At 41.9% G+C, this 19,939-nt stretch overlaps 2 protein-coding genes across 5 annotated transcripts in view; one reads left to right on the top strand and one right to left on the bottom strand.

Moving 5' to 3' along the window:
• The window catches only part of fah (fumarylacetoacetate hydrolase (fumarylacetoacetase)), a 263,029-nt gene extending 245,112 nt beyond the window's left edge, over positions 1-17,917 (bottom strand). For all 4 annotated transcript variants that reach the window (XM_077518259.1, XM_077518261.1, XM_077518262.1 and 1 more), the window contains exons 1-4: positions 17,757-17,917; positions 17,451-17,561; positions 4,968-5,089; positions 851-900 (exon numbers count right to left, since the gene is read on the bottom strand). In XM_077518259.1, coding sequence (XP_077374385.1) covers positions 851-900; positions 4,968-5,089; positions 17,451-17,561; positions 17,757-17,900 — 427 coding nt within the window. In that variant the 5' untranslated portion in view covers positions 17,901-17,917. The remainder of the gene's footprint in view (positions 1-850; positions 901-4,967; positions 5,090-17,450; positions 17,562-17,756) is intronic.
• Positions 17,918-19,180: 1,263 nt separating this feature from the next.
• mthfs (5,10-methenyltetrahydrofolate synthetase (5-formyltetrahydrofolate cyclo-ligase)) overlaps positions 19,181-19,939 on the top strand; it is a 25,186-nt gene continuing 24,427 nt past the window's right edge. The window contains exon 1 of the mRNA XM_077518245.1: positions 19,181-19,482. Coding sequence (XP_077374371.1) covers positions 19,372-19,482 — 111 coding nt within the window. The 5' untranslated portion in view covers positions 19,181-19,371. The remainder of the gene's footprint in view (positions 19,483-19,939) is intronic.

The raw sequence follows: 19,939 nt of genomic DNA, 5'->3' as shown, positions 1-19,939 counted from the left end.
GAAAATTCTACTACAATATGGTGACTTTAGATTTCTTTCTTGCCTTTCATTGACCGTCCAAATTGTTTTGGTTTGACTTTCGCCAACACGTGCTGCTTATTAATACGCAGCTGAGTTACTTTCCATTGCCAAATATGGGGTGAAATAGGCGGACTTGGGGCGGGGAACGGCGTGGAATCTGCTGCGCACACCGGTTGGGATCGTGTGGCATTTATAAAGGGAACTTGCGTGCAGATTTACGTATGTGTGTATACGCATGGTTTTATAAATCTCATTTTTTTTCTGCGTACGTGAGTTTTGAGTTTCGTTCGTACGTACTTTTCTGCGCAGGTTTTCACGCACAGTTTTATAAATGAGGCCCCTGGTAACTGTTTTAAATTGTGAATTTTATCTTTGAATTGTTTAATTTCAAATCTATCCATCCATTCAGCCATCCATTACATGAACCGCAGCTATGTTTGGGCAGTAGGCGGAGTACCCACCTCAACTGGTTACCAGCCAATTGCAGGGCATTCACAGGAAAACAACCATTCACGCCACAATCACACCGACGGGAAAATTCAGTGTAAAATTAACCGATCATGCTTGTTTTTTGGAATATGGGAGCAAACCGGAGTACCCGGATAAAACCCACACAGGCATAGGGAGACCGTGCAAAGTCCACTCTGGATGGCCGGAACCTGGCTTCAATCTCATGACCTATGCTAATCAGTCGACCACTATGCCGCCCTAATTTCAAATCTACCTGAATTGTAAGAATTCACTGAGATAATTTTCTATTTGGCCAAGTAGTACTTTTTTTTGTGTGTCTGTGTTGATTTTGTCCACGTGTGTACTACTGTAGACTTACCGATATCTGCAGGAAGATGCATAATGGCAACGCTCTGAGGGACAAAAGCTCTGCAGACAAAAAAGAAGAAAAAAAATTACCAGTAAGTGAATCAAGAACATAATACGCTGAGCAACAACAAAGTAATTAATTTAAATTAAGAAACATATTTGGTGACAAAAAAAAAAAACAACATTGCCTAAGAAAAAAAATAATACTTGAAACTTCTCTTTTGCATATACTGTGCCAGAGGAAGAGGGGAGTGAAGTGGACCCAAATATAGATTGAGCAGCCAACTTGTGTGGTCAGGAAAATTCAAAAATTACAAAACACAGTGGGAAACTGTTGCTAACGAGACTGAGAGTATGAAAAGTAAAAACAAATTCAAAAAATAAAATTGATGAATAACAGGCAAACCAAAGGACAGTTCACACTCAATGTGACTAAAACCTAAGTAGCTTACAAAAAACTTACTAAATGAACATAGGCTACATTAGGTGCGTTTCCATTACCCTTAGTTTTGCGCGAAAGGCAAATTGCGCAAAACCAAACCGGGAATGGAAACACAGGATTCTCTAAATTAAAAAAAAAAAAAAAAAAAAGTCAAAATAGAAGTATTTCGCAAATGTGTAATGGAAACACTTTTTGGCACGTACCTTACAGTCATGCGACCCCCACCTGGTCAAGGAGAAAAGGAAGTTGGAAGTACGGGGTCACTCGCTTTTGTGTGGAACTATCTCATGAGCGGATAAGCATAAAGCGATTTAGCTATAGTACGGAGCCCCTCTGGTGCCAGGGTAGGATTTTTATTTATGTATTTATTATTTATTTATGTATTTATGTATTTTTACCCACAGTTTACTAATCTGTACCCACACTTTACTGATCTGTTCCCGCAGTTTCGTAATCTGTTCCCGCAGTTTCGTAATCTGTACCCACTACCCACAGTTTACTAATCTGTTCTCACAGTTTAGCACGTCTATAAGAAAACGAAGAAACGAAGAACACTCGAATATGCAGATACAAATATGATTTATTTGAAAACTGTGGTATAGTATGGCGTGTGTGAAACAGGCGACAAACTACATGCCATTTTGATTTTGTGGAAATGAAATCAGGTTAAAAATCATGTTTTTGAAAACTGTAGAGTGTAGGCAACGAGGAAACCAGTTTTCACCAATGCAAAACTGTGAAAACACTGCCATCTTCAGGCCAGAACATGCAATTGCTGATCTATAGCGCCAAAGTGCTTCACGGCTTGTGTGCGCTAGACATTAGGGCTGGGTATCTTTGTGAACCTGGCGATACGATATGTACCTCGATACACAGGTCACGGTACAATACGTACCTCGATACGATTCGATACAATTTTAGACGATACGATACAATAATAAACAATAATAAATTCCTTAGTTTACGTTGAACACACATATACATATATATATATATATATCTTATATTTCATTATTGGAAATTACCGTATACTAACCTCATAAGGCAATTTATTTGTGCAAATTAATTAATATTAATGCTTCAAAGAACAAATCAATCTTAAGTCAAGCACCAAAAAAAAAGATAATTAAAAATATCACTCACCATTTAGCTACACCACATTTTCAAATGTATTACTACACTGAGAAATGAAACGACATGAGCTGGATGAATGAATAACCACAAGCATACAGAAGCACACAGTACAGTGTTGTTGTGTTTATTCTATGATAAATAAATAACGTTGGCGTTTCTGCACATTGCCCGGGCGCAATAATCTGGAGATGACGCGTCACTGTTAACTTTTTCGAGTGTTTTAGTTTGGGTCGCTGTGAACGCGCAGCTCTTGTGTCGGTCATGTAAAATACAGACGAAGGAACCGGGCATCGTATTGTTTATTCAACTGGGGCTTTATTCAAGTTTCAGCGGCAGGCAATTTACAGTGTGACATTTTAGTCGTGGAATAAAAAGCTTGATTGTTGTAAAGTAGCGCGTACCCGCTACACACACACAGACAGACCTCACTTGCCGCGGTGTCTCCTCCTCCTTATCCTCGTCCTCCTCATTGCGCACACAATATACCAATCGGAGTTCACGACACTACTTTCCAATAACATTTTGTGCCACTCTGCCATTATTCCTCACCACTGATGTGAAGAGCATCGATCCGGGTTAGTAAGACGTTAGCTTTCGCCTAACGTGGCCAAGTGCCCTCGCCGTCTTTCAGACTCTCATATCAAAAAGAGGAACGGAGCTGCGAGCGAGCAGTCTCGCCGAGGTGGCAGCCCCGAACCACCTTTTTGTCGGATAAATGTTTGGCGAGCCTCCCTTGTTCTGCTCTGGAGGTACCCTGTCTTGAAAAAGTGATTTTTTAAAATGTAGCGTCCGCTAACTTGACTGCTCAAGAATGAATTGTGTCACATTACGTCACCGCAGCTACTCAAATCTGATTCCAGAAGATAGTGGCTTCTGTAATCATATTACAACCGGAACATTGCAACGTTCATTGATTTCCGTAACAAAATATGGACAATCGGTAACTGTCGGCAACTGTAATAACTTTCCTTACTGAGGCGCTCCCTTTCTCATGTGCGTCGCTGGCTGTGTGGCCTACTCGAACGTCAGGGAGGAGTATCGATACTCAGAGCTACAATATCGATACTGTACCGTTTTTATTAATATCGATACATATCTATGTATCGATATTTTGAACACACCCCTATTACACAGCTATTTTTGTTGCGCGAGCTAAAAAAAAAATAAAAAATCACAATTTGACAGTGTGCTGGCTGCTAGGGTTTCTTCTCTCAACCAATTGGTTTTAGTCGGTGAGGAATATTCTAAGAATCACCTTGTATTTCTTCTTTTATTCACTTTATGACAATTTTAGCACAGAGAGCCATAAAACAGTATCCTTTCCAACATGGCGTCATGATACTACAGAGCCCCTATATTGTTTTAGCTCGCGCAACAACGATAGCTACTACTGGCTAACATGTAATGTGTAGTGTACACAAGCCGTGAAGCACTTTGACTCTCGCTATAGATCTTCCAATATCGGGGGCTGGTGCATCTTGGACCCGGAAGAAAGATTGAACAACGAAATGACGTCAGACTAAAATACCGGATACAGTATCCAGTTTAGCTTCCACAAGCGTTTCGTCTGACGGGAGATATTGGTAAATTTGATGATGATATATATATATATATATATATATATATATATATATATATATATATATATATATATATATATATATATATATATATATACATAAATATATATAAATATATATATATATATATATATATATATATATATATATATATATATATATACACATAAATATATACACATGCGATATACTTGCTGAACATAGCGATATCGATATTATTGCGATATTTAACATGTACCTAAAGAAATTACTTTTTTATTATCTAATGAAAGAAAAACATTTTTCATGGGGAAAAATAAGCAACCTTCATGTTATCTTAGTTAATTAATTGTAATTATGTCTTGATAATTTTCAACTATTGAATGCCGATGCACATTTTAGTTAGCATCTGACTGGTCAAATCCATATAAAAAGCATCAAATTCCATATAAAACTTATTGCGTGCCTTTGCGATATGCATATTGCAAGGGCCAATATCGCGATATCTATATTTTTTCGATATATTGTGCAGCCCTAATATATATATTGTTTTCAAGTTTGAAATTCATAGTTTATCATAATCAGATTCTCCCGCATCTAGCCCCGTTCAAAAAACTATCATTGACAAGTATATACTTGTCAAAGGCAGGGAATGAGTTAAAACTAACCCTCCCAACCCTGTTCCTGTAATAGTGAATGTATTGTGATTTTGACCAGTCTTGCCCACTGTGATTTCACAAGTTCTCTGACTTCATATAAATATTATTCACAATACCCATTTTGAAGGATATATGACACTATTTGTAAATTGTAATACTATCACAAAGTTCTGACTGCTGCTTGATGGAAACACTGGCTTGTTTAGGCACCGTCGAGCATGGCAGGGATTTTACTGCACTTAATACCTTGTAGCATAATGTTGAATATGTTCACAATCATATGATTCGTACAAAACAGTAGCTTGGTGAAAAAGATGAACTATACAGACTCACCTACTACATAGAGTGCAGTCATCTCTTAGAGTGCTTTCATTGTTTGAGAGCAAAAACTGCAAAGTGCTTCTGGTCTCCTTCCATGCTTCATATCCCAGACCCATGAAAGCATTTAGTGTAGGCTGACATATGGAACAAAATATCATATATACAGTCAAACACAACGTTATGCATAAACATGTATGATTGGACAAGTCCGACAATATGTAACATTGATTAATGTTAGCGTGTACAATGTAAATATTCCCATGTAAGTTTATTACCTCTTGATTTTTTATGTTCGACCTCATGCCGCTTTTTGTGTAAACACGTTCAGTTTGTCTCCCTTGCCATTTTGGTGCAAGCACTTTTTATTAGTTATTTCCGCGTTGGTGCGTGTGCTTTGTGTTACCTTTTTTCCTCTCCTTGCTGTGCAAGGGATTTATGTTTGGATTTTGTGTGTATCTTTTGTATTTATTAAATTTTTGTACACCGCTCTGTTGTCCGCGTTTTCTGGGATCCACACCCAATTTTTAACACAATCCGTCTTTAAATTAACAAAAAAGAGCCATATGAATAATTAATCACTCACATTATATAGAACCAACATATCTGTTATTCATGAAATTAAATACTCTCAAATTCTATGACTGTCGAATTTAAAACAGCTCAAATAAGGTACAAAGTATACAATAACCAACTTTGCCACAGTATTCAGAAGTTCTTCGAAATCAAAGAGGGATGTTGCTTTGGGTTAAGGGGCACAAGTGACTTAAAAAAAAAACAATGATAAGAACAAACATAAAACAAATGTGTTTCTGTTAAAGCGGTTAATTTGTGGAACAATTATGAAAACGAACTGAAAAAATGTGAATTAATTACTGTATTTTAAAAAGAGGTTTTGAAAGAAACGTGTAAATCAGCTATAAATGTAAATAAATTTGTGTGTGCATCCATCCATCCATCCATCCATTTACTACCGCTTATCCGAGGTCGGGCCGCGGGCGCAGCAGCTTTAGGAGGGAAACCCAGACTTCCCTCTCCCCAGCCACTTCAACCAGCTCCGCCGGCGGGATTCCAAGGCATTCCCAGGCTAGCCGAGAGACATAGTCTCTCCAGCGTATCCTGGGTCGTCCCCGGGGCCTCCCGCCGGTAGGACATGCCCGGAACACCTCCCCAGGGAGGCGTCCAGGAGGCATCCGAACAAGATGCCCGAGCCCCCTCAGCTGGCTCCTCTCAATGCGGAGGAGCAGCGGCTCGACTCTGAGCCCCTCCCGGATGACCGAGCTTCTCACGCTATCTCTAAGGGAGAGCCCGGACACCCTGCGGAGGAAACTCATTTTGGCCGCTTGTATCCGGGATCTTGTTCTTTCGGTCACGACCCACAGCTCGTGACCATAGGTGAGGGTTGGAACGTAGATCGACCGGTAAATCGAGAGCTTTGCCTTTTGGCTCAGCTCTTTCTTCACCACGACGGACCGATACAGAGTCCACATCACTGCAGACGCTGCACCGATCCGCCTGACGATCTCCCGCTCCATCCTGCCCTCACTCGTGAACAAGACACCAAGATACTTAAACTCCTCCACTTGGGGCAGGATCTCATCCCCGACCCGGAGAGGACATGCCACCCTTTTCTGACTGAGGACCATGGTCTCGGATTTGGAAGTGCTGATATTCATCCCAACCACTTCACACTCGGCTGCGAACCGCTCCAGTGAGAGTTGGAGATCACGGCTTGATGAAGCCAACAGCACCACATCATCTGCAAAGAGCAGAGATGCGATGCTGAGGCCACCAAACCGGAACCCCTCAACGCCTCGGCTGCGCCTAGAAATTCCGTCCATAAAAATTCTGAACAGAATCGGTGACAAAGGGCAACCTTGGCGGAGTCCAACCCTCACTGGAAACAAATCCAACTTACTGCCGGCAATGAGGACCAGACTCTGGCAACGGTCGTACAGGGACCTAAGAGCCCGTATCAGGGGGCCCGGTACCCCGTACTCCTGAAGCACCCCCCACAGGACTCCCTGAGGGACACGATCGAACGCCTTCTCCAAATCCACAAAACACATGTGGACTGGTTGAGCGAACTCCCACGCACCCTTGAGGATCCTGCTGAGGGTGTAGAGCTGATCCACTGTTCCACGGCCAGGACGAAATTCACACTGCTCCTCCTGAATCCGAGATTCGACTTCCCGACGGACCCTCCTCTCCAGCACCCCTGAATAGACCTTACCAGGGAGGCTGAGGAGTGTGATCCCTCTGTAGTTGGAACACACCCTTCTTAAAAAGGGGGACCACCACCCCGGTCTGCCAATCCAGAGGCACTGTCCCCGATGCCCACACGATGTTATAGAGGCGTGTCAACCACGACAACCCCACAACATCCAGAGTCTTTAGGAACTCCGGGCGGATCTCATCCCCTGGGGCCCTGCCATCGAGGAGCTTTCCAACCACCTCAGTGACTTTGACCCCAGAGATAGGAGAGCCCACCTCAGAGTCCCCAGACTCTGCTTCCTCAAAGGAAAACATGTCGGTAGAATTGAGGAGGTCTTCGAAGTATTCCCCCCACCGCTTCACGACGTCCCGAGTCGAGGTCAGCAGCACCCCATCGCCACTGTACACAGTGTTAATGGTGCACTGCTTTCCTCTTCTGAGACGCCGGATGGTGGACCAGAATTTCCTCGAAGCCGTCCGGAAGTCGTTCTCCATGGCCTCACCGAACTCCTCCCATGTCCGAGTTTTTGCCTCAGCAACCGTCGAAGCCGCGTTCCGCTTGGCCAGCCGGCACCTGTCAGCTGCCTCCGGAGTCCCACAGGCCAAAAAGGCCCGATAGGACTCCTTCTTCAGCTTGACAGCATCCCTTACCGCTGGTGTCCAACAGCGGGTTCGTGGATTGCCGCCGCGACAGGCACCGACCACCTTACGGCCACAGCTCCATTCGGCTGCCTCAACAATGGAGGCGCGGAACATAGCCCATTCGGGCTCAATGTCCCCCGCCTCCCCCGGGACAAGGGAGAAGCTCTGCCGGAGGTGGGTGTTGAAACTCTTTCTGACAGGAGATTCCGCTAGACGTTCCCAGCAGGCCCTCACAATACGTTGGGTCTGCCAGGTCGGACCGGCATCTTCCCCCACCAACGGAGCCAACACACCACCAGGTGGTGATCAGTTGACAGCTCCGCCCCTCTCTTCACCCGAGTGTCCAAAACATGCGGCCGCAAATCCGATGACACGACTACAACATTTTTTATTTTTTTTGGGAAACTCCTCACGATAACGTGAGCACGGCCTGCCAATCAGCACGCGACTGCTATTAGCAGCATGGCTGGACGAATGATGCCTTCCATCTCGACCGATGAATACCACAAACTTCTTCAGAAGATGGCAGTGCTGGAGACAAGAATGCACCGCCTTGAAATGTTTGTGGAGGTGAATGGAAAATCGTGGAATGACACCACACTGCCAATGTCTCCAAACGGTGGTCATGAGCATGCTAACAAACAGCTAGCTCCATCCACCGACCCTCTGTGGAATGTGCTGGGAGCAAAGCCAAAACTGAGGAGTCGTCGCCCAACAGCTGGACCTGACCGCCAACTAATGCCTGAGGAAACACGTCGGCCTATGCAAAAGGCTACCTCAACCCCAAGAAATCAGTCTTGGACGTTGGTACCAGCAAGAAAAAGGAAACCGTCTCTTGGCCGACGAAGACAAAATACTGATATCGAACTGAGAAACAGGTTTGCCGTGCTGTCGCCGAGCCAGCAAGCCTCGCTGGGATCACAGCACCAGTCAAAGGTTTGAAACCGGACCTCCTCAGCAAATCCGTTCAGCTACTGAAACACAAACACTGATAATAGGCGACAAAGCCTTGTTTGGTGTTAAACGTCTGTGCAGCAGAAAAAACACAAAAGTTCTGTGTTTTGCTAATGACATGGTGCTGGACATTTCTGAAAAAGTCGACAAGATTGCTACTGACTACCCGACTGTGAGATCGATTGTGATTCACACAGGAGCATTCGATGTGTTGAAAAAACAGTCGGAGATACTGAAGCAAGACTTTATTACCCTTCTACACAAGATAATATGCCTAAACGCAGAGGTTTTTCTGAGTGGTCCTCTGCCTACTGTCCGACCAGGTGATGAGCGTTTCAGTCGGATTATGTCACTCTCGAGATGGCTGAAAAGCATCTGTGCTTCTTACTCAGTGAACTTTATTGACAATTTTTCTATGTTTTGTGAACGTCGCCATCTTTTCCAACGCAATGGGATTTATCTCAATAAGCAGGGAGTCAGATTACTGACAGCCAACATCTTCCATAGCGTGCGTCACTGGACGCTATGTTCCCAAAACAAAGGACATGAAACACAACAACCGATAAGAAGAGGATCTGGTGAGGCTGGCTCACTATCTTGCACTCCCTGCCCTTCAGAACAGATTGATTTGTCCTCATCTGCCCACACTCCAAACACCGAACATCCAGCTCCCCTGCTCCCGAACGACACCTGCCAAACACCACCACGACCACCACCACCAGTTTCACTACCAGATGCACCCCTGCGCTGTTCATCGCCCCCAAGCGACACCTGCCAGACAGCGCCACTACCGGATTCACTGCCGGATGCACCCCCACGCTGTGCACCGCCCCCGAATGACCCGATGACTGACTCGCCAGCGAGTCTCACCAACAGGTTGAGCAATCTGGTCAATCTGTCCATACAGCTAAATAAAAGTCTCTCCAGGCAGCTGCCTGCTGATGACGGTTCGCCCATGCTCCCCCCAAGACGCCACATTCAGCTATCCACTAATCGTCTGACTCCACCAAGCCTCAGCATACAGCTCCCCACCCGCCGACCTCCATCTTTGGCTATGGAGAATCTCAACTACAGCTCGGTCTGATATGTTTTGGGTCCAGACTACATATACAATATAAAAAACGTGTGTTCCCAGAATAAGTCAGGACCCAAGGAAGCTTGTAGCATTCCTGTGATTACAAGAAGTAGAAAGTTGGCAAAAGAAATGAGAAGAAATAAGTCAGAAGCTACAAACCTAGTCAGTATAGCTTGTGAACCTCTGACTAAACCAGCGTCTCCGATTGCCACTGTGAGACTAGCGCTACTAAATACAAGATCACTAGTTAACAAATCATTGTTGATTCATGACATTATTATGACATATGATCTTGACTTATTTCTCCTCAGTGAAACATGGCTAACAGAAGGTTCCTGCAACACGGTTCTCAATGAGGCAACACCAACAAATTTTAGTTTCATGAACAAATGTCCGAATGGCAAAAAAGGTGGTGGACTTGCTGCCATTTTTAAATCTCTATTTCAGTGTAAAGAAATTTCATTGGGAAGCTTTAATTCATTTGAATATCTTAGTCTTTTGGTAAAAGGTGAACCAAACATCGTCATTGTCATAATTTATAGACCTCCAAAACAAAAAGGCAGATTCATGGAGGAATTTGAAGAAATGCTGTCAGTAATTTGTACCGACTATGATTATCTGATCTTAACTGGAGACTTTAACATTCATGTTGACAACAACTTGGATAAAAATACCAAAGAATTTTGTAATATACTTGATACTTTTGGTCTCTCACAACATGTAAAAGGTCCAACACACAATCAAGGTCACATTCTTGATCTCGTCATCTCTAAAGGTGTTGACATTTTATCTGTTGAGGTGAAAGATCTGGCTATTTCAGATCATTCCTGTGTGTTTTTTGAATTACAAACAATCCCAGAAGTTCAAACAACTACTGTCTCGATTAAAAAAAGGTACAGAAATGAGAATACAAGCAACATGTTTATGGAATTAATGGCTGCATCACCAACTGTAAATGCAGAGACCGTTGATGAACTTCTGGATGAATTCACCTCAAAAATCTCAAATGTTTTGGATGCTGTTGCTCCTATTAAAACTAAGACCATTTCATCCCGAACTAAAACACCTTGGAGGTGTACTACCAACATAATGACTTTGAAATCTAAATGCAGAAAAGCAGAGCGAAAGTGGAGAAAAACTAAACTCCAAGTTCATTTTGACCTGTACAGACAATGTCTTTGTCATTTTAACCAAGAGTTGGTAATAGCTAGACAACAACACTTTTCTGAAATTATTAGTAGGAACCTCAACTATACACGCACTCTATTTGGCGTGGTTGACAAACTTACAAATCCCCCAAATCAAACAGCGCCAGAACTCCTCTCAACAGATAAATGCAATGAATTTGCCTGCTACTTTAGTGAAAAAGTACAAGCCATCAGGTCAAACATTGTTACAAACCAGCAAAATAACAAAACGATGCTGCACTTAAAATCACCTAGGAATAATTTAATTACCATGACAGAATTTGACTCAGTGCATCAAAATACTGTAGTAGACTTGGTTCAGCAATTGAAACCTTCCACGAGCTGTCTTGACACAATTCCATCTGGCTTTTTCAAAACCATTGTGAAATCTGTTCAGATCGATTTACAACAAATAATAAATTGCTCACTTCAATCAGGTGAACTTCCTAAATGTCTGAAAGTAGCCGCCGTCAAGCCCATTCTAAAAAAGAGAACACTGGATGTCTCCCTGCTAGCAAATTATAGACCAATCGCAAACCTTCCCTTCGTAACTAAAATAGTTGAAAAAGTGGTTTTTAATCAGCTCAGCAATTTTTTGAGCTTAAACGGACTTTTGGATAAATTCCAGTCAGGTTTCCGACCTCATCACAGTACAGAAACAGCTCTGATTAAAGTACTGAATGATATAAGATTGAGCACTGATGCAGGGAAGGTATCAGTGCTCGTCTTGTTGGACCTCAGTGCAGCATTTGACACGATTGATCATAATATACTGTTAGACAGGCTGGAAACTTGGGTGGGATTAAATGGAACATTCCTTAAATGGTTCAGGTCCTATTTGGAGGAAAGGAGTTACTTTGTGACCATTGGAAATTTTGAATCTGATCGAAAGGCCATGACATGTGGAGTCCCTCAAGGGTCAGTCCTTGGACCCCTGTTGTTCAGTCTGTATATGTTACCTTTGGGTCAAATGCTTCAGAACACCGATGTTGACTATCATAGTTATGCAGATGACACACAACTGTATTTATCGATGTCCCCAAATGACAGCAGTTCTATTAACGCATTGTGTCATTCTCTTAGAGCAAGTTAACAACTGGATGAACCAAAATTTCCTTCAGCTGAACGAAAACAAAACGGAGCTCATTGTTTTCGGCAATAAAGAAAAGAGGATTGCTGTTAAAAAACAGCTTGAGTCACTGTCTTTAGAAACTAAAGACCAAGTTCGAAATCTTGGGGTACTAATAGACTCAGATCTGACCTTCAGCAATCATATTAAATTCATCACTAAAACAGCCTTTTACCAGCTGAAAAACATATCCAGACTGAAGGACTGCATGCTTCAAGCAGACCAAGAGAAGCTTATCCATGCTTTTATCTCCAGCAGACTAGATTACTGTAACGGTCTTCTGACTGGACTCTCTCAAAAGAACATGAGACAATTGCAGCTCATTCAGAATGCTGCAGCCAGAGTTCTGACCAAAACAAAAAGATCAGAACATATTACTCCAGTACTTAAGGATTTACACTGGCTCCCTGTCAGCTGTAGAATCGATTTTAAAGTTCTGCTACTCGTCTATAAATCACTAAATGGTTTGGGTCCTGAATATATCCAAGAAATGCTGATTGAGTACAAACCCAGCAGGGCTCTGAGATCTACAGACTCGGGCCAACTAGTGGAACCCAGAGTTCGAAGCAAACATGGTGAAGCTGCATTTAGCTACTATGCTGCACACAGATGGAATAGGCTACCAACAGAAGTGAAGTCAGCCCCGAGTGTAAATGCTTTCAAATCCAGGTTAAAAACTTTGCTTTTTTCTTATACCTTTGATTAGGGACTTTTAAACAGCTTTAATTAAGTGTTTTTTTAATTATTATTTTTATTTTTATTTTTATCATTATCATTTTTAAACTTCCTTATGTTAAATTTTTTAAAGTTTGTTGAATAATGTTTTAAGATTGTTAGTTTGTAACCTATTTTCATTTATTTTTCTTCCTCTGAATGTTAACTACTGTTTCTTGATGCTTATGTGTTGTCTTTCCTCGTGTAAAGCACATTGAGTTGCCTTGTGTATGAAATGTGCTATACAAATAAACTTGCCTTGCCTTGCCTTGCCTTGCCTTACAAAGTCGATCATCGAACTGCGTCCTAGGGTGTCCTGGTTCCAAGTGCACATATGGACACCCTTATGCCTGAACATGGTGTTCATTATGGACAATCCGTGATGAGCACAGAAGTCCAATAAGAGAACACCGCTCGGGTTCTGATTGGGGGGGGGGGGGGCGTTCCTCCCACTCACACCCCTCCAGGTCTCACTGTCATTACCCACGTGAGCGTTGAAGTCCCCCAGCAAGACGAGGGAGTCCCCAGGGGGAGCGCTTTCCAGCACACCCTCCAAGGACTCCAAAAAGGGTGGGTACTCTGAACTGCTGTTTGGTGCATATGCACAAACAACAGTCAGAACCTGTCCCCCCACTCGAAGGCGGAGGGAGGCTACCCTCTCGTCCACCGGGGTAAACCCCAACGTACAGGCGCCGAGCCGGGGGGCAATAAGTATGCCCACACCTGCTCTGCGCCTCTCACCGTGGGCAACTCCAGAGTGGAAGAGAGTCCAACCCCTCTCGAGAGGTCTGGTACCAGAGCCCAAGCCATGTGTGGAGGAGAGTCCAACTATATCTAGTCGGAACTTCTCCGCTTCACACACCAGCTCGGACTCCTTCCCTGCCAGAGAGGTGACATTCCATGTCCCAAGAGCCAGCTTCTGTAGCCGGGGGTCTGTCCGCCAAGGTCTCCTCCCTTGGCTGCCACCCAGCCTACATTGCATCCGACCCCTTTGGCCCCTCCCACCGGTGGTGAGCCCGTGGGAAGGGGGACCCACGTTGCCTCTTCAGGCTGTGCCCGGCCGGGCCCCATGGGTGCAGGCCCGGCCACCTGGCGCTCGCCAACGAGCCCCGCCTCCAGGCCTGGCTCCAGAGGGGGGCCCCGGTGACCCGCGTCCGGGCAAGGGAAACGTGCTTCCAAATATTTTATTCATCATAAGGGGTTTATGAGCCGTGCTTAGTCTGGCCCCTCACCTAGGACCTGTTTGCCATGGGTGACCCTGCCAGGGGCATAAAGCCCCAGACACCATAGCTCCTAGGATCATTGGGACACGCAAACCCCTCCACCACGGTAAGGTGCCGGCTCACGTGTGCACATGTGTGTGCATGTATTTTTTATATGTGTATGCACTCATTATGTGAGTGTATGGGCATGTGTGCCCACACATATTCAATTCTTAATGTTTGGGAATTTATTTTATTGTATATGTAGGGCTTCACTTTTGCTCTCTTCTTTGCGTATATGTAATGGAAAGGACTTACAACTCATACCAATAAATCTGTGCACTTAAAGCTACTCTATGTAGGATTTCCCAAAAAAATATCTTAACAATAGCCTTTTTATTTGACCATTTATGACTGAAACATATTCTAATTAGTAGATCAACATCTTCGCTGTTCACAATGGGTACTCCTACAAGCCTCTGGCCAATATTATTTAGGAAGCGTCCGGTCCGAATCCTTCGAATTTTCCGCCCTCTGTCTGCGGGATGTGACGTTTTTCGCGTCATCGTCAGTTGTTTCCTGTCGCGCGAAGACGGAACTAGTACAGATTTTCGCTGCCCCAGACACCCGCTGTTACTCCGCGGAAGGCTGCTCAAAAAAAATAAAAAATGAAAACAATGTCAAGTGCCATGAAAAAAAAAAAAAATCTAAACTTGATAGATTCTCGCCGAGAATGAGAGTGAACATTGGTTTGACATTTCAGCGGTGGAGAGCGTTGAGATCGGACTTGGATTAGAAAAGTGATTCACAGCTGGCTTTCTTTCTACTTGAAAAGGTAAGAAGCGAGTATCTTGACATTGAGAAGAAAATGTGTTGTTTTCAAATAGCAGTAACCTCAAGATCGATCACTTCTCTGTCGTAACTATTGGGGTGAAAGTGAGGTGGACGGCAACATTTAGCGTGAAAGGGGCGGCAAAGTTGAATGTAATAGAACAGAATGACTTTATGAAGAACAGACGTTCCATTCCGCGGCGTTTCAATCAGGCTAAATGTCGCCTTATTTTCCTCCGTGAAAACAGCCTATTGTAGCTACATTATGCTAACGGAATGTGAACGGTACTACTGAATGGCGATAACATTCACGGAAGGGGTGTTAAAAAAAATCGATTCGGCAATATATCGCGATACTACAGCACGCAATTCTCGAATCGATTCAATAGGCAGCCGAATTGATTTTTTAACATCCATTTTTGATGAAAAAATATTCAACAAAACGTCCAACTTTCGCACCTTAAGCATGGAAGAATGTTATATTAATGGAACATTAAGCCTTAATATTTTATTTCAATGCTGTTCTAACATGAAAAAGGTTACAACCTGTTTGTTAAATACAGTGACTCACAGTTATAACACTGAAGTTTGAGATCAATAAATAATAAATTTTCATACAAATCTTACAGTGTACATGTACAAGTTTACTGAATGCTATTTTCTAAATTGAGTAAAAAAAAATCGTAACAATCGACTTGTAAATTCATATCGGGATTAATCGGTATCGAATCGAATCGTGACCTATGAATCGTGATACGGATCGAATCGCCAGGTACTAGGCAATTCACACCCCTAATTCACGGCCATATCACACTAAGTAGTGAATGGGTCTATATGTTTTTCACAATCGGCAATTTCCATAAATGACAGCCCACCTTTCGGCTCATGCACAATGACGCTAGCCTAATAATGACTAGAATCAGGTTGACGTCCGTCGAGCGGGGTGACTACAATATGTAACTGCATATTAACATCGGAATGAGGTCCAATTAATTGACGTAATTTGCACATCGTTTTGGAGTACAGCACAGGACTGGACTTCGACCGACTAAAGCAATATGATCTGCACGTCCCGTGGACATCAATTGTTTAGTGGGGATCGAGAGTCTCATTCCGTGAAGTGGCCAGCTTTGTATAACATTATAAAACTTCTTACCTCTGAAAACATAGTTTAATTGGATATGAAGAGCCCAGTCTTCAGTATTGAGGTCGTGCACGTACGAGTGCGCGCAGCGTGTACGAGCATGCAGTTTGTTTTCGGCCACAGGTGGCAGTAGAGATTTGAAATTTTAAATCTTAAATAGAGCTGCTTTAAGATAAAAGTGTTTTGTTTATTTTCAATTGTTTAATGTTAGCAAGAACAACTTATTAGAATATTATTATGATATAAGTATTAGTGAGTAGGACTAGGTAAGTTTTTGGTATTTTTTCCTACTCATTTTGAATATGATTTTCTTTTTCTCCTTTTTTTAATTTCAACTTGTATTTTTTACTTTTGGTGTGTTTATATGTTCCATAAACCCAATCAAAAAAACAAAAACGTATTTTCTAGTTTGGATTTCACATTATACAAGTCCTCAATATCCCTTTGCACTACTGGCAGCGCACGGCCAGCCAAGCACGTGATAGTCTTCCAAAATGCAACATGATGTGCTGCGCGGTCATAAGCCTTATGCCATATAGCCTATATGGCATTAAACATTAAAATATCAATGTCATATGACTGCCTGAAAAAAAAAAGGTTTAAGCCGATAAAGTGTCAAAATAAACGTGTTACGATACAATAATTATCATGATATTGTGGAGAGGTTGGCGATATAAAAGGTCACAATATTGTAAAAAATGAGCTCACACAACAACAAAAAAAACCCACAAAATATTGTTTTTGTACATTACAGCAAAGAAAAATGTAAAAATATAAATACATATTAAAAATACATAAATATAATATGTTTATTGAGGCACTAATAAAAGCATTACAATGAATTGATAAAAATGTTTTATTAATAAAATACATTAATATTTAAATTACATAAGAAATTAATCAAAACAGTAAAATGGGTTCCTCCATATATTGACTCTGTTCATAAGTATATTATGTTCCCCTTCATCTGACCATTATCGTGGATTTTAAACATAGAAGGGTCAAAACATGCCTCGTGAAAATTAAACTGCACTCAAAAAGTAGCCACCAGAGGGTGCTACAACTGCACAAGTGGAAATCAACCTAACTTTTTTTTTTTTTTAACAGATGTTCTGCTTTTAATATCGTGACATGACGACGACGACGATATATTGTGGCAGTTTTAATATCGCGATATGACGATGCTGCAGTTATCGTTACATCCCAAATATATGCATATGCCAACCCATATGCGCAACCGGTCCGTTATGGCGGCATTAAGAATGAAAAGTGTGACTGATTATTGTCAACAAAATAAAAAATGATTAAAATCATAATTGTCCAGAATGACTGATTTATGTATTTATTTTTTTGGCCGTATCGCCCAGCCCGAGAAAATTCTGTCCTTCACAATGCAAAACAATTACCTTTTGTAAGGCATCCCGATGTTTGGACATTACAGGTCCTTGAAACAGTGAGAGTATCACACTCAGGTCCAGTATCTGGTCTCCAATGGCGACACCTATGTGACGTTTGGGCTGAGGAAATAAAACATCTGAAGTTACCTATGTGATTCCTTGAGGTTTCATTCTCAAATTTTAGCATACTTCTTAAAAAAAAAAAAAAGTGTAATCGTGCAAGAAAGAAAATATTGTGTTAAATTTCTTGTTTAAATGGTAAATGTAGTGCATAGAAGGACATAAAACAATAAAACAAAGACCAAAAGAACTTACATTGTCCAATGTGGAGAATATGCCATATGGTAAGTTGTGGAATGAGAAATCAGATGATGGTTCTACTTTTATAAAAGACATTTTCACTGCAGAGTTGGTGTTAGTTAAACCTTGCTGAGTTACTGAGTGAGCATTGAGCAGCATCTGTGAGCATTTACAGATGTTGGAGCCTTTGGACTGGCCCGCCTGCTACTGCACATCCAATCACATGCAGCCAGTATGATCCACCCTAACTTGGCCCTCACAAGTTAGTATAAACCAGTTGGGGAATGACTTAGCACTTTCCCCCTTCATATTAACCAGCCGCCACTGTGGCTGTCGACGCGATCGGTGACCCCCGCACGATCTGTGACCCGCATTCGCAGAAGATCGGCAATCTTGGATCGCTAACTCAGGCAACGCAGAGGTCCAAACACGTTCACACACGCAAAATGAAACAGAAATGCTAAAGGTAAAGGACAGGTGAACGTTTGTCTTTGTTTATTAATAAGATTTTAAATAAAAGCAGTTTTGTCCCCAAACATGTCTTGTACCAAAGGTAGTTTTTGACACAGAGTGTTGGAGCCATATTACAGTGTTCTTTGTTTTTCCTTCTCTTGATGTGATTTCTGAGTTGACCACATGGTGGCGCATGTGCCCCCAGGATTAAATTAAACTCGTGTTAATGAGCGTCAGGCGTGTGAACCTTGGGGGCAAATTATTTATTTATTTAGAATGAAATTGTTTTTGACCACACGGCCGAACAGGGGTTTTGTTTTTTTTGAGACAACGACACACGTACGAAGAGTTAACTCCACAACAAATATAGCATCTTATTGGAAAGACGTTTTATACTGTAATTATAATTTGCTGTCAGTGTGGGTACGGTTTATTTTTATTGTCTGTAGAACAATGTGTGGCCAATATCATAGGATATGGGTTGAGGGTGGGTGAAGCGCGGGGGGTGGGGGTTACCCACTGACTTTGATTGACAGACCAAGTCATTCGGCTGTAAAACGCCATTATGATAATTGTGGAAAGGACATAAAAAATGATTTTGGACAAATAAAAAGTTTCTTATCTTATAAAACCTTGAAAAATAAATAGATTGTTAGTATTTTTTTTTAAAGTATGACATTGTTAAAATAATCATTATGAAATATATTTGTTACATAATAAAGAATTTTATGAACACTTTTCATAATAATACTAGCACCTCATTTTACAATTTAATGTCCATATTACAGAATTGTCTGTTATTTATCCAAAGGAAAAGTGCACTTTTGGGCTTCCATAGTTCTTAAAAATATGCATTATGCATTGTATTTACATGCATAAAGTGGTAGATTGAACACATTCAATATGGCGGAGACGCTGACGTATGGCGGCAACGGACAAAATACATTTCAACGAGATATCTATGCATTTAAGTCTATGGGCACAGGTTCAGTCAGTAGCCGTAGCCGGAGTTTACTTTTTATGGTGGTCAGTGCGACAGCGCCTCACACAGAAATGTTTGCTCACCAACCGCATGCGTCTTGATACCAGTTAACCAGTTAATATTTAAAGGCAATGACGCCAAGGACAACTGAAACATAGAGGAAATAGACTTTGTATTAAAGTCGACAGAGTGATAATGGCCGCTATGCGGGCAGCTAAACAAGCGCTGAGGAAAGATATAAAGCGAAGGGTTGCACTCTTAAGTGAGCAGGAAAAACACCGACAGTCTTTAATCGTTTACCAAAAGGTAAGCGAACTATACACTGACGGTAATGTGAAAACGGTGTTTTGGTTTGTTGTTGTTGTTGTTGTTGTTGTTGTTGTTGTTGTTGTTGTTTAACGGCGCTGACTACTGTTGTAAGGTAGGTCTAAATGTGCGAAAACCCGACATATATTTATGATTGTAAGGCAGTGCCACGTTGGAATTACACATGAAATTCGTGTTTTCGTTCCACTGACTTGCTTTGTTTTTCACCATTGTTTTGCAACTTGTACTATAACCACTTTTAAACTGTTTAAAAAATTACTGACAGTTAGTGAATTGACAAATAATACTTCAAAAATCATACGCAATGGCAATGTCATAGCTACATTATAAAAAGAACATGAGAACAAAAATAAGATTATAAATAAACAGTGATACGGGCGGGGATTGGGAATAAGAGAAACACACAGTACACAACGGGATAGGAAGAATATGGTTA

Source organism: Festucalex cinctus, chromosome 4 (genome assembly GCF_051991245.1).
Source record: "Festucalex cinctus isolate MCC-2025b chromosome 4, RoL_Fcin_1.0, whole genome shotgun sequence".
In the NCBI taxonomy this organism is placed as follows: domain Eukaryota; kingdom Metazoa; phylum Chordata; class Actinopteri; order Syngnathiformes; family Syngnathidae; genus Festucalex; species Festucalex cinctus.
The sequence above is the reverse complement of the archived record's forward strand: the minus strand, read 5'-3'. Positions and strand labels throughout refer to the sequence as shown.